The sequence below is a fragment of the Mucor velutinosus genome, assembly GCF_035048745.1.
Source record: "Mucor velutinosus strain NIH1002 chromosome Unknown tig00000093, whole genome shotgun sequence".
Classification (NCBI taxonomy): domain Eukaryota; kingdom Fungi; phylum Mucoromycota; class Mucoromycetes; order Mucorales; family Mucoraceae; genus Mucor; species Mucor velutinosus.
Window position 1 is genome coordinate 1891792 of NW_027041907.1, and position 14527 is coordinate 1906318.

Consider the following 14527-nt stretch of genomic DNA (forward strand, 5'->3'; position numbering starts at 1 on the left):
CAAAATTTGATGTGGCAGTAAAATTGAATCTGCCAAAAAAATTACACTTTTATTGAGATTGCATTCACTGGTTGCATTTATATACTTTTTGTTAAGTTAGGTTTATAGCGCGATGTTGCACTATAATACAAACGGGTTTGCTATCCACCCAACAAATAATTCGTAAATCATGATTAGCATGTTTTACCCGAAGGACCAAAGTATAGCCCACAACCTTCCACAACCTTTAGTGTGAGACCTTGCTATGGTATTTGATATAACACACTTCATCATTACTCATTGGCGTCATTCTCAACAAGCCCAAGTCAAATATGCCCTAGTCAAATATGCCCTAGTCAAAAAAAAGTAACCTCTACAACTTTCATTACTCATACAGCTCACATCCATATAGTAATTCAAAAAGTTTTACTAGTAACTTCCGCTCAAAATTAACCATTCTCAACAGTCATCATGCTAGCCACGCAAAATTAGTTGTACATCTATATCAAATAAAACATATTTGATTAGTGGGAAGCAGCGAATACAGGCGAGACTCTAGAAGGTAATATCGAATAAAGCTTATTCTTTTTCATAAACTGATAGTGCTTTGCTCTTTGTAGTAAAAAGATTCGGTTATTTTTCAAACTACAGCATCAATATTAGGTCCCTTTTCTTTCTTTTAAAAACACAATGTAACACCAATGCCTTGAATCGATATGGAAAGGCACTATCAAAACTACTTTCAACAACACAGAAAGGAAGAGATAAGCTTTACAAGGGCAATCGCTTTGCCTTTCAGAGCTGTAAACGTTACAACCAAAACGACAGTCAGCATCATGATTAATGAGAGCTATTTCTGAAGAAATAACTCTTTGGTCATGAAAGGACAAAGCGAACAAATCAACGGAGCTATAACAATGGATGAAGTGATTCAAAATCCCATTCGCCATGGATCAAGTCAACAAAACAAGAAATTGCAGATGCATATGAGGCTGTGATTTTATATTTATATGGATACTGTAAACCCATGGATCTATCATACGAGTACACGAAGATAGCACCACAAATTTATGCTTCTCGATCAAAAGTCGATAAGAGGGATCAGCATTGTTTCATCGAGCAGCAGACGTCTGTAACACACATATGCATAGAGGCTATTTCATGCAAGCCTATTCGCTAAAACCGTGAATACCCCTGGGTGCACAACGTACCATTTGATTACAAGAAAGGAGATTTACTTCTTCTGTCCTGTCCAAAGGCTTAATTTCTTCTTTTCTCTTTCTATTCTTTAAAAATGACTAAAGCGAACGCATTGATTTTTTTGAGCCAACGATATGCGATTCCAATTATAAGTATAACAATTGCCGCAACTGTGCTGTACTCTACATGCCAATTCGTCTCTTCAATCAACAAGAGCAAGCCCAAAAGCGACAAATTCCAAAATGCAACCGAAATCCCTACTCCAGGCTCACGTTATCCGTATATTGGCCACATGCTCGCTTTAGGAGATGCACCGAGTAAGAAGCTCATTCAATGGCACAAGGAATTGGGCCCCATCATCAAGGTTCACCTAGGGCAGCAAATTTGGGTGTTATGTGATAGCCCAGAGCTAGCACACAAGATATTTGTAACGCATGGCAGCGAGACATCATTCCGGCCTTATTCAACTTACGCATCAGAGCACTACAGTTTCAGGGGAAAGTAAGTAAAGCGGCAAGTGTTTCAGTGTGGTGGGCTCACTTGAATTCAAGAGGTATAGGGTTTGCGCAACCAGGGCCATCTTACAACAAAAGTCGATCTGCAGGTACATAGAGCACCGATATCTTCTTGTCCAAAATGTAAGCATTCAGCAAAGTCTGTATATAGTCATTTCCATATTGGCACCCAAACAAATCGATAAGTACATGGATTCTATCAGCAACGAATCTTTGGAGTTGGTCAACCGCCTGATGCGTGCAACAGAGGAGGATAAGAGTGTAGATCCAATGCAGCATTTCATGTTGCAGGCATTGAACGTGATTTACAAGGTCTCATTTGGGGATAGGTTCGAGACAATTGAAGATCCCAAATTCCATGAGTTGAGCAGCTTGATAGAAGAGACTATGATGCTCGGCGGATTCGAGAATGATTTGGCCAGCTTTTTACCCATTCTTTCCATTGTCGATTACTTTGCCGGATCACAAGTGAAGATGAAGCACTTTATAAAAACAAAGCGAGATCCCGTATTCAAAAGATTATTGAAAGAGGCCATGTCAAGAGATGGCCCTAACGTGGTCAAATCACTGGAGGAGCAAAAATATGAATTCACAGAGGAGGATAAAATAGTACTGATGTGTAAGTATATCTGTATTTATGCGGTACATGATCACTCAGCACATGCTGCTTACATACAGGTGATATCATTGCGGGGGGCACAGATACTACAGCAACAAGTCTGTCATGGAATTTTGCAATTCTATCTCATCATCTAGATGTACAGCAGAGAGCAGCAGAGGAGATTGATAACTTCATCCGAGCACATGGCCGAGTACCTGGATTTCAGGATCGTCTAGAGGTGCCGTATTGCATTGCCGTTATCAAGGAGAGTATGCGATATAGACCCATCAGTCCATTTGGGATACCTCATAGCGTACAGCGAGACGGTACGTGCAGTGCGCTCTCATTGTGGATCTGTTGCTCATTATTTTTTTGCGTGCTATAGTCTTGATCGACAACTTTATCATTCCTAAAGGTGCCGTGTTGATATCGAGTATGGATAGCATGCACAAAAATGCTGACAACTATTCTTGCCCCGAAATATACTCTCCTGAGCGATTTATGAGCAATCTCAAGACGATGCATGCTGCTGCGAATGGTAAACTGGAGGAGCGTGATCATTATGCGTTTGGATGGGGAAGGAGAATTTGTCCAGGCGCTTACCTTGTATGTCTGACTTGTATGCCATGACCAATATACTATAGCTTACCATGTAGTATAGGCAGAAGCGCAAATCTTCAATGCCATGATCCAGGTGCTTGCAAGGTGTTTTATCGAAGCAGATGATAAGCTTGGTCTACCCAATATACATGAATCTCGTAGTGGAGGAGTGACATCTATGCCGCTGCCACATAGATTGAAGTTTGTTAAACGAACAAGCTGCATTCCAGTATAGACGACATATTTTTAGTTTTACATAATGGACTTGCTAATATCTAATCTATAAATATATAATGCCGGATCTGTGCTAAACAGATGGTACCTCTGTTTGGAACGGAGTATGAAGCACAGATCAAATGCCAGATGCAATCCCATTAAAACTATCAACATTTGGAGAGATTTACAAACAATCTTGCAGGCCAAAGCACCTACACATACTCTATGCAATGAGTTAAATACATGCTGCTTTTTTTTTATATGAAGATTGACTGTGACCCGCTATCCAGAATGCAAAATGGCATTGAGATCCACCACAGCATTGCCCTTGGGTGGCTTTCACACTAAGGAGCCAATCAAGATCATGTTGAATAGAAGAAAAAAAATTTATATGGATGTAAAATTTTTAAAATGTTATGGCTCCTTCTTCGTTTTAGCAAATTGACTTAGTCACCGCTGGTATGTGTTGATAATGCTACTAGCAAGTGTTGTTTAATGACAATGTCACTGCAGAGAATTCATAACTAGAATGTCCTACGTCGCTAAGAACTCTACCCAAAAGCCTGGTCTTGAGGAACAAGATCAACCCAAGTAAGTTCGCACAAAGTGGAGCAGACGTGTTGAAATGCTGACTCGTTGTATAGGATCCACCGTATCCGTATCACCTTGACTTCTCGCAACGTCAAGAACTTGGAAAAGGTCTCTTCTGATCTTATCCAACGTGCCAAGGATAAGCAACTCAAGGTTAAGGGTCCCGTCCGTCTCCCTACCAAGGTTCTTCGCATTACCACCCGTAAGTCTCCTTGTGGTAACGGTTCCGAGACTTTTGATCGCTTCGAGATGAGAATCCACAAGCGTTTGATTGATTTGCACTCTCCCTCTGAGATTGTCAAGCAAATCACCTCCATCTCCATTGAACCCGGAGTTGAGGTTGAGGTTACCATTGCCTAAATATCTCGCTCTATTTAGCTCATCTCAATAGCCCAAATGCTCGCCATCTCGAATGTGGCCAGGCTTTTTTGAATAAAAAAAAAAACAGTATTAAAAAAAATACAAATCATGAAGTGTTGTGGGTGGAAGATTCAAACGGGCTCAAAATAGAGCACATTGCAAGAGAACAAATGCAGTTAAAGTATTGTGTATAAAAGAAGAGGGCTACGGTAACACTATTTCTCTATTCTTTTCATCAAACAAGCTTGCTGTCCATGAGGAGTGCTAAAGCACTTGTATTGCCAGCCTCAGACGGCAGCGTATGTCTGAACGATGTGCCAAATGTCACAACTCTTACCCAGAAAGTGAAAACGACCATGATACTGTATGTGTGGCGTGTGTAAGCTACTAGTATCATTGCATAGTTGGGGACGAGGTTTGGCTGAGGAAACATTGGAGAACAGAGCTCAAGAAATCAAGCTAGAAATCCTAAACAGCACCCAACGCCGGATGCGAAGGTTGACTGAGGCTGTCTTTGTGGCAACTTTGTCAGTTAGATGATCGCTGGCCTCTGGTAACGAAAGGATCTGTGTGGGTTCTCGAGCTTGATGTGAGGGAGGGAAACATTGATAACCTTTGCAAAAGCAGTTGCCCCACACCTATACGGAAAGTAGGCGAAATCTTCCAGTTCGGCCTTTCCTTTCGAAATAGCCTTGACATGGACAAACAGTAAGTGGTTCATGAAGCTGGCTATGCTCCTGTAGTAGCTGACATGGTATACATAGGATGGACATTTGACAATGGCGTCGAGGAGTACTTTAGGCTCCTTGTCGCTTGGCTTCAGAGCGATTGAATGACTATGAGAAATAATATACGTTCGAGTATCCTTTTCTAATGCGTGTTTTTTTGAGATTGATATTGTGCTCTCTATAACACCACTTTGTACGATCTGTGTGCGCTTCTATAGCTCTTGGATGCTCTTAATAGTTACTAAATGACGTGCAGTACAATCGGATTGCTGCTCTCTTCCGAATCATGAGGTAGATCAATGTCCATGCAACTGTTGGCTGGAACTCGGCACTTCAATATAGCCATGTGTTGGTCCTCGTTCATCATCCACCAGCCAATAGAGCAAACAATAAAGTTCTTTTTTCTCCACTGTAGATAACACATACTAGAAAATGACCTCTTCCTCGGCCATAGACAACGCAACAATCATAGGTGCGCATGACAAGCTCTACGACAGCAACGACCTACCAGAGCTGGGGCAGCAAGAGTCACTGCTGCTGCAGCAACCCATAGCTACTACTGCAGTAACAGCAACAGCAGCAGAAGGTGCTGATATCGAGCTGTATCCAGAGCAGCAACGAAGACAGCCTTCACGTCTCGCTCAAATAGCGCAACAGCTCACCAAGCGAAAGATAAAAGCATTCATATATCATTGGCGGTGGTACTTGCTGGCTGGTGTCTTTATTGTAACATCATCCATCTTTATGTATACTCATCGACGTCAGTTCTTTCAAGCATTGGAGACATTGAGCGACAAGCTAGCGAGCATGGGCTACAGGTTGGTATGATACATGACTCATGATATGCAGTACAAACTAACAGCCTCCATCACAGCGGCTACATCCTCATGTCCGTGCTGATCTTTTCAAGTGCATTTCCTCCCATCCTCGGTTACGGCACCTATCAAACTTTGTCTGGTTTTACGTTTGGATTTTCAGTTGGATTTCCTATTTCTTATTTCAGTGCATTGACTGGAGCCGTTGTCTGCTTCCAGTTATCTCGCAGCTTTCTCAAGGCTCGTGTGGTGCGTACATTGTCTAAATACCCCAACCTAGAGGCTGTCGTCAATACTGTTGAAAAGAAGGGGTTCAAGCTGTTCTTGCTGATCCGATTCTCGCCCTATCCTTTCAACCTGCTGAATGTGTTCTTTGCTGCCACCAACATCTCTCTGTTTCAATTTGCTGCAGGAACAGCCATTTCGCTACTCAAAATTGCACTACACGTCTACATTGGTGCCAATCTGACCTCTTTTGCTAAGCATGTACTGGGCGAGGATGACGATCTGTCCGAGTCAGAACAGAGAGTCATGAAGATTCGGTTTGCTGCTGCTGTCTTATTCTCTCTGCTTGCTCTTGTGGTGATGGCTTACTTGTATCGAGTGGCAAAAGCGGCTGTTGCTGAAACTGCAAGCGCTGATGAAGAGCAAATGTCGTTTTTGAATCACCATGACGAGGAAGAAGGCTTTTTGGATACTGTGGATGACGATGATGAGGAGAGTGTGCATGAACCTCCTGCTCCATTGAACAGTAACCACGCCGTAGAGGAACCAAGAGACAGCGTGTCATTGGATGCTTGGGATGCTTGGGGAGATGAATCGGATAATGACAACAATGGTAATGATCAGCCTGTTGTTCAGCCCAAGAAGAAAGCGCTTGCTGGCAAAGATGATTAGACATTTGTCCTATTACCTATTCTTGAAAATGTATATAGTTATTTATTGTATGGCATAAAATCGATGATATCCCCTTTTCTCAGTGTGTTGATAAAGAGTCCCTATTACCAGAAAATTGCCTCGGTAGCCGCTGTATTCAGAGAATAAGATGATCGTCCTGGAGAAACGTCTGAATACTTGTAATGCAAATCAAGTACAATTTATCAATGTTCAGCTTTATTTTTATTATGATGATTACAGGTATATATATATATATGCTATGTTTCATTAATTATCCAGCAATTTCTCTTCATCTTGTCCTTGCATGGGTTCTATACCAGCACATTCAACGTCGTCCTCATCCTCATTCAATTGGATAGCCCGTTGCTGATACTGTGCTCTGAATAAGATCATTGCATACTGGTAAGAAGAGAGCCAGATTGCCAAAACCTCCATTGCCAGTACGGTAATAATAATATACTTGAGCCCGTTTGCCACATAGATTGCTAAAGCGCAGCTTGTTTGCTGCTCTGCAAAGTTCAACCCCATTATGTTCTGATCTATCAAAGCAGCTTCTGTACGTTGATCAAAGGTGATGCAGAATATCCAACTCATGGCAAGACCCGTTGGCATGAGGAATTGGCAGAATTGCTCAACAATGGCGCGCCAAATATCAGTGGTGGATAGCACAATGAACGATCTTCTCGTAACGTATTCAAAGCAGCTAGTAGATGTGTTGCAGGAACTCATGAGTAGAAACAGAGGACAGAATATAGATGCTTGAGCTGCCACAAGAGTTGCAATGAGCCTTCTGTCTTGAATCATGTCATAGATGATCTGGTGTCCCTTGATAACGACGTTGGTGGCATCTTCTTCCAGTAGTGAATAGATAGGTATAGCGCTGTAATTGTAGATGCTGAGTGAGAGAACGACAACGAATATGGAGAGAATGAGCACCACGCTTCGTGTCCAAATGGCAAATGTATTGAAGAAGTGAATATCTTCCATGCTATAAAAGAAAGAGAAACAGAGGTGAAGAGGGATAAGATGGTATGTTTATGAAACCTCTCTCTAAGCTTTCGTTTTTATACCACTAGATACATGTGCGCATTGTCCCTTGATTTTTAATTTAATTGACGGGGGGATCAGAGAATGATAGTTTTACTCGTTTAGGAGATATTGCTTTCATCAACACAGAAGTGTGTTCCCAATAAAACGATAATCCCAGTTTTTCTCTCTTTCTTTCTCTCACTCGCTTTCTCTCCAGACTCTCCTAAACTCACATATATAAACTCGATTAATCCCTATAATCCTCGAAACCAATATTAAATTCTGTTGGAAAAAAAAAAAGAAAAAAGAGATGTTCTATGCTTTATTTCTCATGATGAAAAACGAAAGGGAAAAAAGAACGGTTTGCTTATTGACGGGCAGCAATTTCCTTAGCAGCGATGGCAGCGCGCTTGGCCATCTTAGCGTTGGACTTGGGACCCATGATACCACCACCCCAGTGACGACGGACATCTTCCCACTTCTCGGTGAAGTTGGTGTTGACAGCAGAGACAATGGTAGCCAACTCAGCCTTATCAGCCTCAGAGACTTCGGTCAAAGCAAGAGCAGTGGCAGTCTTCTTGTGGACGAGTGTACCGAGACGAGCCTTACCCTTGACAATACAGTAAGGGACACCCATCTTACGGCAGAGAGCAGGGAGCCAGAGAACCAACTCAATGGGGTCAACATCATCAGCAATGACGACCAATTGAGCCTTCTTGGCCTCAACCAAAGCAGTGATGTGGTTGATACCGTACTTGATGACAACGGGCTTGTCAGTCTTGGCAACCTCCTTCTTCTCAGACTTGGCAAGAGCAGCAGCACGGAGACGATCACGCTTCTCGTTCTTGGACTCGGGTCTGTACTTGTGCATCAACTTGAAGACTTGAGTGGCAGTGTTCTTGTCCAAAACTTGGGTGAATTGGTTAAGAGCAGGAGGGACCTTGAGACGTTGGTAGATGATCTTCTTTTGACGTTGAAGCTTGACATATTGAGGCCACTTAACGAAACGAGAGACATCACGCTTGGGTTGAACATCTTGACCGACACCAAAGTTCTTGGGGGTCTTTTCAATCAAAGGGTTGGCAGCAGCCTTGGTGGTTTGCTTTCCCTTGACAGGATAGGGAGAAGGAGCGACCTTCTTACCAGTGGACTTCTTGGTAGGAGCCTAGCACAGACAATATCATTAGTCTTCTATCTTTTACATATAGTGGATCATTTCAATCTCTAAGTAGGAGCTCTCTGGTGATGGAAAGGTTATACACTACTAATAGTCGGCCATGTCACATCCAGTCATCGAAAAATGACTTGATTGATCCATTGTCGAAAAAAATGAATCATGTACTCATCCCTGTATCTACCATTTCATCCATCCCAAGAAACTCATCTATCGTCGAGAATATATCCATCTAGTTGCATTGATCTACGTTACCATATTGAGATGTATGAAAAAGAGGAGGATTTCTAGTTAGCCTGACACTGTGTTAGTTTTCAATGGAACCATTTGTCTCTGTACTCCGTCGCTTAGAGGTAGCCTTCATCCGGCCCGGAGATATCTGATAATGAAGCTTGATCTGGTTTAACAGGCTTGATACCGACCACCTTAAAAAATTCTTATAGACCACCTACTAAATCCATACTTGTGGCATTTAAGCCGCAAAATTAGGCATATTGATTCGTATAAGACAAAATGTTATGTATTTAGACTTTTTCCTTCTATAACGACGCATATACTTGAGGTCTAGCTCGCATTGTTTGTATGTTTATATGGAGATGTCGTCTTGTGAATATTAGGCAGTTGTTTACTCAAATAATAAGAAAATGTCGTCAGAGGCATATAACGTTCAAACATTAAGCACTAGATAAGGCTTAAAAACCTTTGTTTGCAATTAGGAAAATGCACAGGAGATCCTGAGTGAATAATGGCAAGTCTGAAATAATAGAAACGAGGATACTCCCATTCGACCTTACTCTCAAATGAGATTAGAGCTAATTGTTGGTGAAGATAGGCGCACTCAGAATCTACCAACTGTCTACGAGATTGCAGCCATTCTTCGTAATGAATATTCTGAAACAATTTTTGAAGATATTCTCATCACATTCTGAAATAGCTTTTTAGACAGTGGCAGTAGTCTTTTTCAAACAACTCAATAGACGCATACTATCTACATGCCATGTTGGAATGCTGCACATTATGATTAGAAAGTTGTGTTCCCATATTTTGGTTGTAAACCTGGCTGACTGACGTTGTCAGATATGAGGATGCCCAACAAAAGCAAAAAAAAGAAAAGAAAAAAGGTATTCTGGTTATGCGATAGTTCTTTTGACTTTATGATTCCCATTTAATCAGCATCGCAATTATCATTGTCATCAATAGAAAGGTATTTAGGTCAGCCAGCAGCAAGCCACCACCACCAAAATTAACTCAAACTCAGGTTACTTTTTCTGTTCAAGATTGGACAGATTTTGTCTTTTTTCGACTTCTTTAATCTATTCTGGAAGATTCGACTATATAAACTGTGATGATCATTCAATGCTTCATAATACATTCTTAGAGTACTTTTTAAGGCGCTCCTAATGGTGCCAAGTAAAGTAAATGTTTTGACTAAAGCTATTGAGCAATTTAATAAAATACGAAATGATATTTTTAGCGAAAATAGCCATATTTTGCATATGAAAGCTTCATAAAAGTAGTTTCAGAGGTTGCTTTGGATCGAGAGAAACATTTTGATACGATATATACCTTAGTAAAAGTCTTCATTTTCAAGATGAAAAACGCGATCGTTTGATTTTCGATGAAAACCATGAGGAGTACCTCATGCTTTTTGGTCGATTTTTGGCCATGTTTTTTTGGTCCTCAAAAAGTTGAGCAAAGGTGTCAGGAAGTTACTACTACTCAAGTACAATTGTTTAGCATCATTCCGGTGGCTCAGAAAGATCTCAATGGCAAGATATTAAGGCTTGAAAGCTGCCAAATTTGGCTGTGTTTTATCTACATGTTCGTCAAGAGGGAAGTTTTCGTCATGAGATAAAGGTATAAAGGCAATGTACTCATTAATCAAGATTCAGAGCACGCTGTAGCGTTCAAGTATTCAGCTAAAAGCATTAGGTTGAGTGGCACTGTTGTATCGTTGTATCGTAGTACAATGTTACAGCTTACTAGCGAGGTGATGGCGGCTGTAAAGCATACTGGACGTTTTAGACGCAGTAGATAGTCTGCATCTAGTATAAACTATGCTATAAAATTAGCTGGAATACAGTTGGTCCATAACTCGGTAGCTGAAATCACTAGGTGGTCCGCATCATATTCGTGGTTCAACGGTCAGCCTAAAAAGACTCATCATTCATTAAATCAAACACTAAGAGTATAGGTTTCGATATGCAGTCGAGCCTTATAATCTTCTAGTTCTTGAAATCGACGACAAGACCACAAATTAAATGGCTTCAAAGCAGGATCGATTTTATCACTAGATGCTCTGAAGCGGTGTTGGCTCCATTTAGACACGATGCTAGCCTGTCGTTTGCAAAGGAAACAGGTGCTCATCTTCTAATCAACGTTGCCACAATTCCATCACTCTAAAAACGTTTTGGCCTGGCGATACCCTACGTGAACGTGAATCGACATACCAAAACTGAACTCGTCTCATTCTATTTTTGACGCTACACACGGCAATCTGAAGTAGGAAGGACATGATTAGCACCATTTAAGGTAATGCGATGCGAAGAAAGCTTGTGTACCTAAACAAGATGTGTTCATAAAGTGACATTTGTGGAATGATTTACACATTGCTGCCATAATTTATGTTTGCAACAAGTTTCTCAGGCTATTATGCTAAAAAGAACCAAATTTTCTCACAATGTTTTACATGCTTTTGGCCTTTTCACATTGGCGACTTGACATTTTTGGGTCTGCAAGGGATTGCTGGTGTAAACAATAAGCACTTCATTACTTAACAACGAATGCAATCGGCGTCATATTGGGTTCATAGATAATTTAGTATCTATGCCAAGTTTGTGGAACAAAAAAAAATAATAAAACGCTTGCTGCTTTATGACATGCTGTGTGTATGCCGGGATAAAACCTCCCGAATGCTACATTATCCAGCCGAATAGAAATTGACCCAAATGGCCACATCTCACTATATAACAAAATATTCGCAATAGCCATATCAGCTCATAGTCTACTAGGTCGATGCATGTCAAATCATGAGAGTATGAATGAGAGAGATTAGGTTTTAAATGAAATAGTCGGGGTTTCCTGCCATGACAATCAACTAAAAGAAGGGTTAACCTAACACAGATTTCATTTTTTTTTCCCTTTCTTCCTTCCTTCTTTCCCTCCGTTTTTCTTTACATCTTACCTATTGAAAGCAGACAATGTCAACTCAAGCCAAGGCCAGACGTATTGCAGTGTTAGGAACAAGAGCCGTTGGTAATACTTTTAGCTAAAGAGGCATGGCTTGTGAGAACATCTCTAAGCATTTACATTAGGCAAATCTTCGCTTGTTATCCAATTTTGTGAAAATCACTTTGTTGACAGTTATTACCCGACCATCGAGAATACATTTACAAAGACCATCAAGTACCGAGGCTTAGGTGAGACAAAGGCATTGGGGAGTTATAGCATAGCAGTATACTAAACATGCAACATTGCAAATAGAATACAAGGTGGAAATCATGGATACAGCGGGTCAGGTAAATAGCAACTTGTCATATGTCCCGGCGCGCGAGAGATTAAACACAAAGACACAGGACGAGTACTCTATACTATCATCACATCACGCATCGAGTATGAACGGCTACGTACTAGTCTACTCCATCTCGTCCAAATCGAGCTTTGACATGATCAAGATTATTCGAGACAAGATTTTAGATTTCACTGGATTAGAAACGGTGCCTTGTGTCATTGTGGGCAATAAGTCTGATTTGAACATTCAGAGACAAGTTACTACACAAGAAGGTTTAGAATTGGCACAGCAATGGAACTGCCCTTTTGTTGAGACGTCAGCAAAGCATGATGAGAACGTTTGTAAGTTGTCTGCCATTCTATGTGCGTTTGAAGATTGACCTAAACGAACTATACCTTAGCCAAAATTTTCGACTCGTTGATTGCTTCCATTGAAAAGGCGAATAATCCACCTCCAGAAGAGAAGGGTGGTTGCGTTCTCATGTAGCGGATGGATGCTTAAATAAAGTCATGTCAGATTCAGACGATATTTTTTATTTGGAGACACTTGTGTATATATACGCTCTGCAACTGTAATTCGACTGGAGCATGTGGAGAGCAACTATGTAGTTCATTTGGGATCATTGCTGTATCACTTAAGCCACTTGACAGCCAGGGAGGTATTGCAGCAGTGATTAGACGTACTCGAAAACAGGGTTGCGTGTATAATAGGCATCAAGAGTCATGCTCATATCAGTCAATGAGTGATGCTATACTAGAAATGTCATTGAAAGTCGTATTTGAATGTTTGCTCAATTGATTATGCTACATTGATCTACTGTGGTCCATTCAATTTCCGCATTCAAATGTCAATGTTGGCGCATCTTCCCTTAGAGCATGCTATTGAACTGACTGTTCTCTAGATCCAAAGCGATGCCCTACCCAGATTGGAACTTTACAACTACCTGTGATGCTGAATGGGATCATCCAACTGGCGCTACTTTTGAGTATATGGAGAACGTATCATGGCCCACTGAGATGTGATAAGCTGGAAAGACTATCATTTGCGTCTTGTAACATTTTCTGAAATAAATGCCTTCATGCTGGCTCGGATAAGACTGAAGAGTGGACAGAAGGCGTAGTATGAGCATGACATGCTCGAAACAAGCACTTGGAAGCATCACTCTCTTGCCCAATGGGATTCCATTAGACACTCGCAGCTGGCACATCCACAAGAATATACGTAACTGGGTTCCATTATTATTATCGAGCTTTTTATTTGTGTTTTTCACAGCTCCTTTTCTTTCTTTTTCTCTCTTCCCCTTCATCTTCTCATATCCATAGTCGAGTAGCCGTACATGTCTCTTCCCAAAAGAATTGTTAAGGTATGAAAGCAGACTACTCGATAGTGTACAGATATGATTTATTTACGTGATTGAGCAGGAAACCGAACGTTTATTAGCTGACCCTGCTCCTGGCATCAGTGCCACACCTCATGATGATAACTTGCGTTATTTCGATGTGATTATCGCTGGTCCTTCTCAATCTCCATTTGAAGGTAAATAGATGTTATTGAACATCACCCTCATTAGAGATTAATAGTCATCTTGAAGGCGGTATTTTCCACTTGGAGTTGTTCTTACCCGAGGATTATCCAATGGGACCTCCCAAGGTTCGCTTCTTGACAAAAATCTACCATCCCAACATTGACAAGCTGGGTCGTATTTGCTTGGATATCCTTAAAGGTAAGATGAAGTTGAAGGAGGGGGGGGGGGACGGACAAGAACGCCTCCAAAGGGCGGGGGAGATGTAAAGAAAGAGGAGAGGATGTTGATTGTCATCCTTTGCAGATAAATGGTCTCCTGCTCTTCAAATCCGCACCGTGTTACTCTCCATACAGGCATTGCTGTCTGCACCTAACCCAGATGATCCATTAGCAAATGATGTTGCTTCCCACTGGAAGGAAGATGAAAAGGGTGCCATTGAGCAAGGTAAATTCAATGTGGAAGCTTTATTCGTGATGCTGACGTCCATTTTTAATAGCTCGCCAATGGACCACCATGTATGCTCACCCATAATTTATATATAAAATCGAATAAACCAAGAGACCCTTTATAACTAGCAAGTATATAACATCATGTGATTTTAATGCCATGAAACTTGATCAATCAACAAAAAATAACATGCAAAATGGTGATATAATCTTTGCTGTCAAATTACATGGACCGGCTTTTCCAGCTCCATTTTGGTTTAAAAAATGTAAAACCTATGAGATGTTTCTCTTTCCTCTCTTTGTTTTACATTTATATATATAAAAAAAAACAAAAACTCGC

The 14527-nt window shown here is 41.0% G+C and overlaps 7 protein-coding genes across 7 annotated transcripts; 5 read left to right on the top strand and 2 right to left on the bottom strand.

Annotated features, from left to right (window-relative positions):
- Positions 1 to 1273: 1273 nt before the first annotated feature.
- Positions 1274 to 3130, top strand: RPL26A_2 (60S ribosomal protein L26A; the record flags this gene model as incomplete). The annotated part of the gene is made up of 5 exons (XM_064821737.1): positions 1274 to 1680; positions 1739 to 2313; positions 2373 to 2621; positions 2681 to 2901; positions 2957 to 3130. The coding sequence occupies 5 exons, from the start codon at positions 1274 to 1276 to the stop codon at positions 3128 to 3130; spliced, it is 1626 nt and encodes a 541-aa protein (XP_064681423.1).
- Positions 3131 to 3640: 510 nt separating this feature from the next.
- CYS3 (cystathionine gamma-lyase cys3) lies at positions 3641 to 4062 on the top strand (the record flags this gene model as incomplete). Its single annotated transcript, XM_064821738.1, has 2 exons — positions 3641 to 3702; positions 3756 to 4062. The coding sequence occupies 2 exons, from the start codon at positions 3641 to 3643 to the stop codon at positions 4060 to 4062; spliced, it is 369 nt and encodes a 122-aa protein (XP_064681424.1).
- Positions 4063 to 5222: 1160 nt separating this feature from the next.
- Positions 5223 to 6502, top strand: ATC70_002362 (uncharacterized protein; the record flags this gene model as incomplete). The annotated part of the gene is made up of 2 exons (XM_064821739.1): positions 5223 to 5608; positions 5665 to 6502. The coding sequence occupies 2 exons, from the start codon at positions 5223 to 5225 to the stop codon at positions 6500 to 6502; spliced, it is 1224 nt and encodes a 407-aa protein (XP_064681425.1).
- Positions 6503 to 6769: 267 nt separating this feature from the next.
- rcd1 (RNA-binding protein, CCR4-NOT complex subunit Rcd1) lies at positions 6770 to 7489 on the bottom strand (the record flags this gene model as incomplete). The annotated part of the gene is made up of 1 exon (XM_064821740.1): positions 6770 to 7489. One exon carries the CDS (start codon positions 7487 to 7489, stop codon positions 6770 to 6772), a length of 720 nt encoding a protein of 239 aa, XP_064681426.1.
- A 409-nt stretch (positions 7490 to 7898) lies between these two features.
- On the bottom strand, positions 7899 to 8963 carry ATC70_002364 (Protein kinase domain-containing protein; the record flags this gene model as incomplete). Its single annotated transcript, XM_064821741.1, has 2 exons — positions 7899 to 8696; positions 8961 to 8963. 2 exons carry the CDS (start codon positions 8961 to 8963, stop codon positions 7899 to 7901), a joined length of 801 nt encoding a protein of 266 aa, XP_064681427.1.
- A 2942-nt stretch (positions 8964 to 11905) lies between these two features.
- ATC70_002365 (uncharacterized protein) lies at positions 11906 to 12702 on the top strand (the record flags this gene model as incomplete). Its single annotated transcript, XM_064821742.1, has 5 exons — positions 11906 to 11960; positions 12020 to 12124; positions 12189 to 12223; positions 12281 to 12557; positions 12617 to 12702. 5 exons carry the CDS (start codon positions 11906 to 11908, stop codon positions 12700 to 12702), a joined length of 558 nt encoding a protein of 185 aa, XP_064681428.1.
- An 850-nt stretch (positions 12703 to 13552) lies between these two features.
- Positions 13553 to 14272, top strand: SRSF1 (Serine/arginine-rich splicing factor 1; the record flags this gene model as incomplete). The annotated part of the gene is made up of 5 exons (XM_064821743.1): positions 13553 to 13579; positions 13638 to 13752; positions 13808 to 13939; positions 14045 to 14185; positions 14238 to 14272. The coding sequence occupies 5 exons, from the start codon at positions 13553 to 13555 to the stop codon at positions 14270 to 14272; spliced, it is 450 nt and encodes a 149-aa protein (XP_064681429.1).
- Between the last annotated feature and the right edge of the window lie 255 nt (positions 14273 to 14527).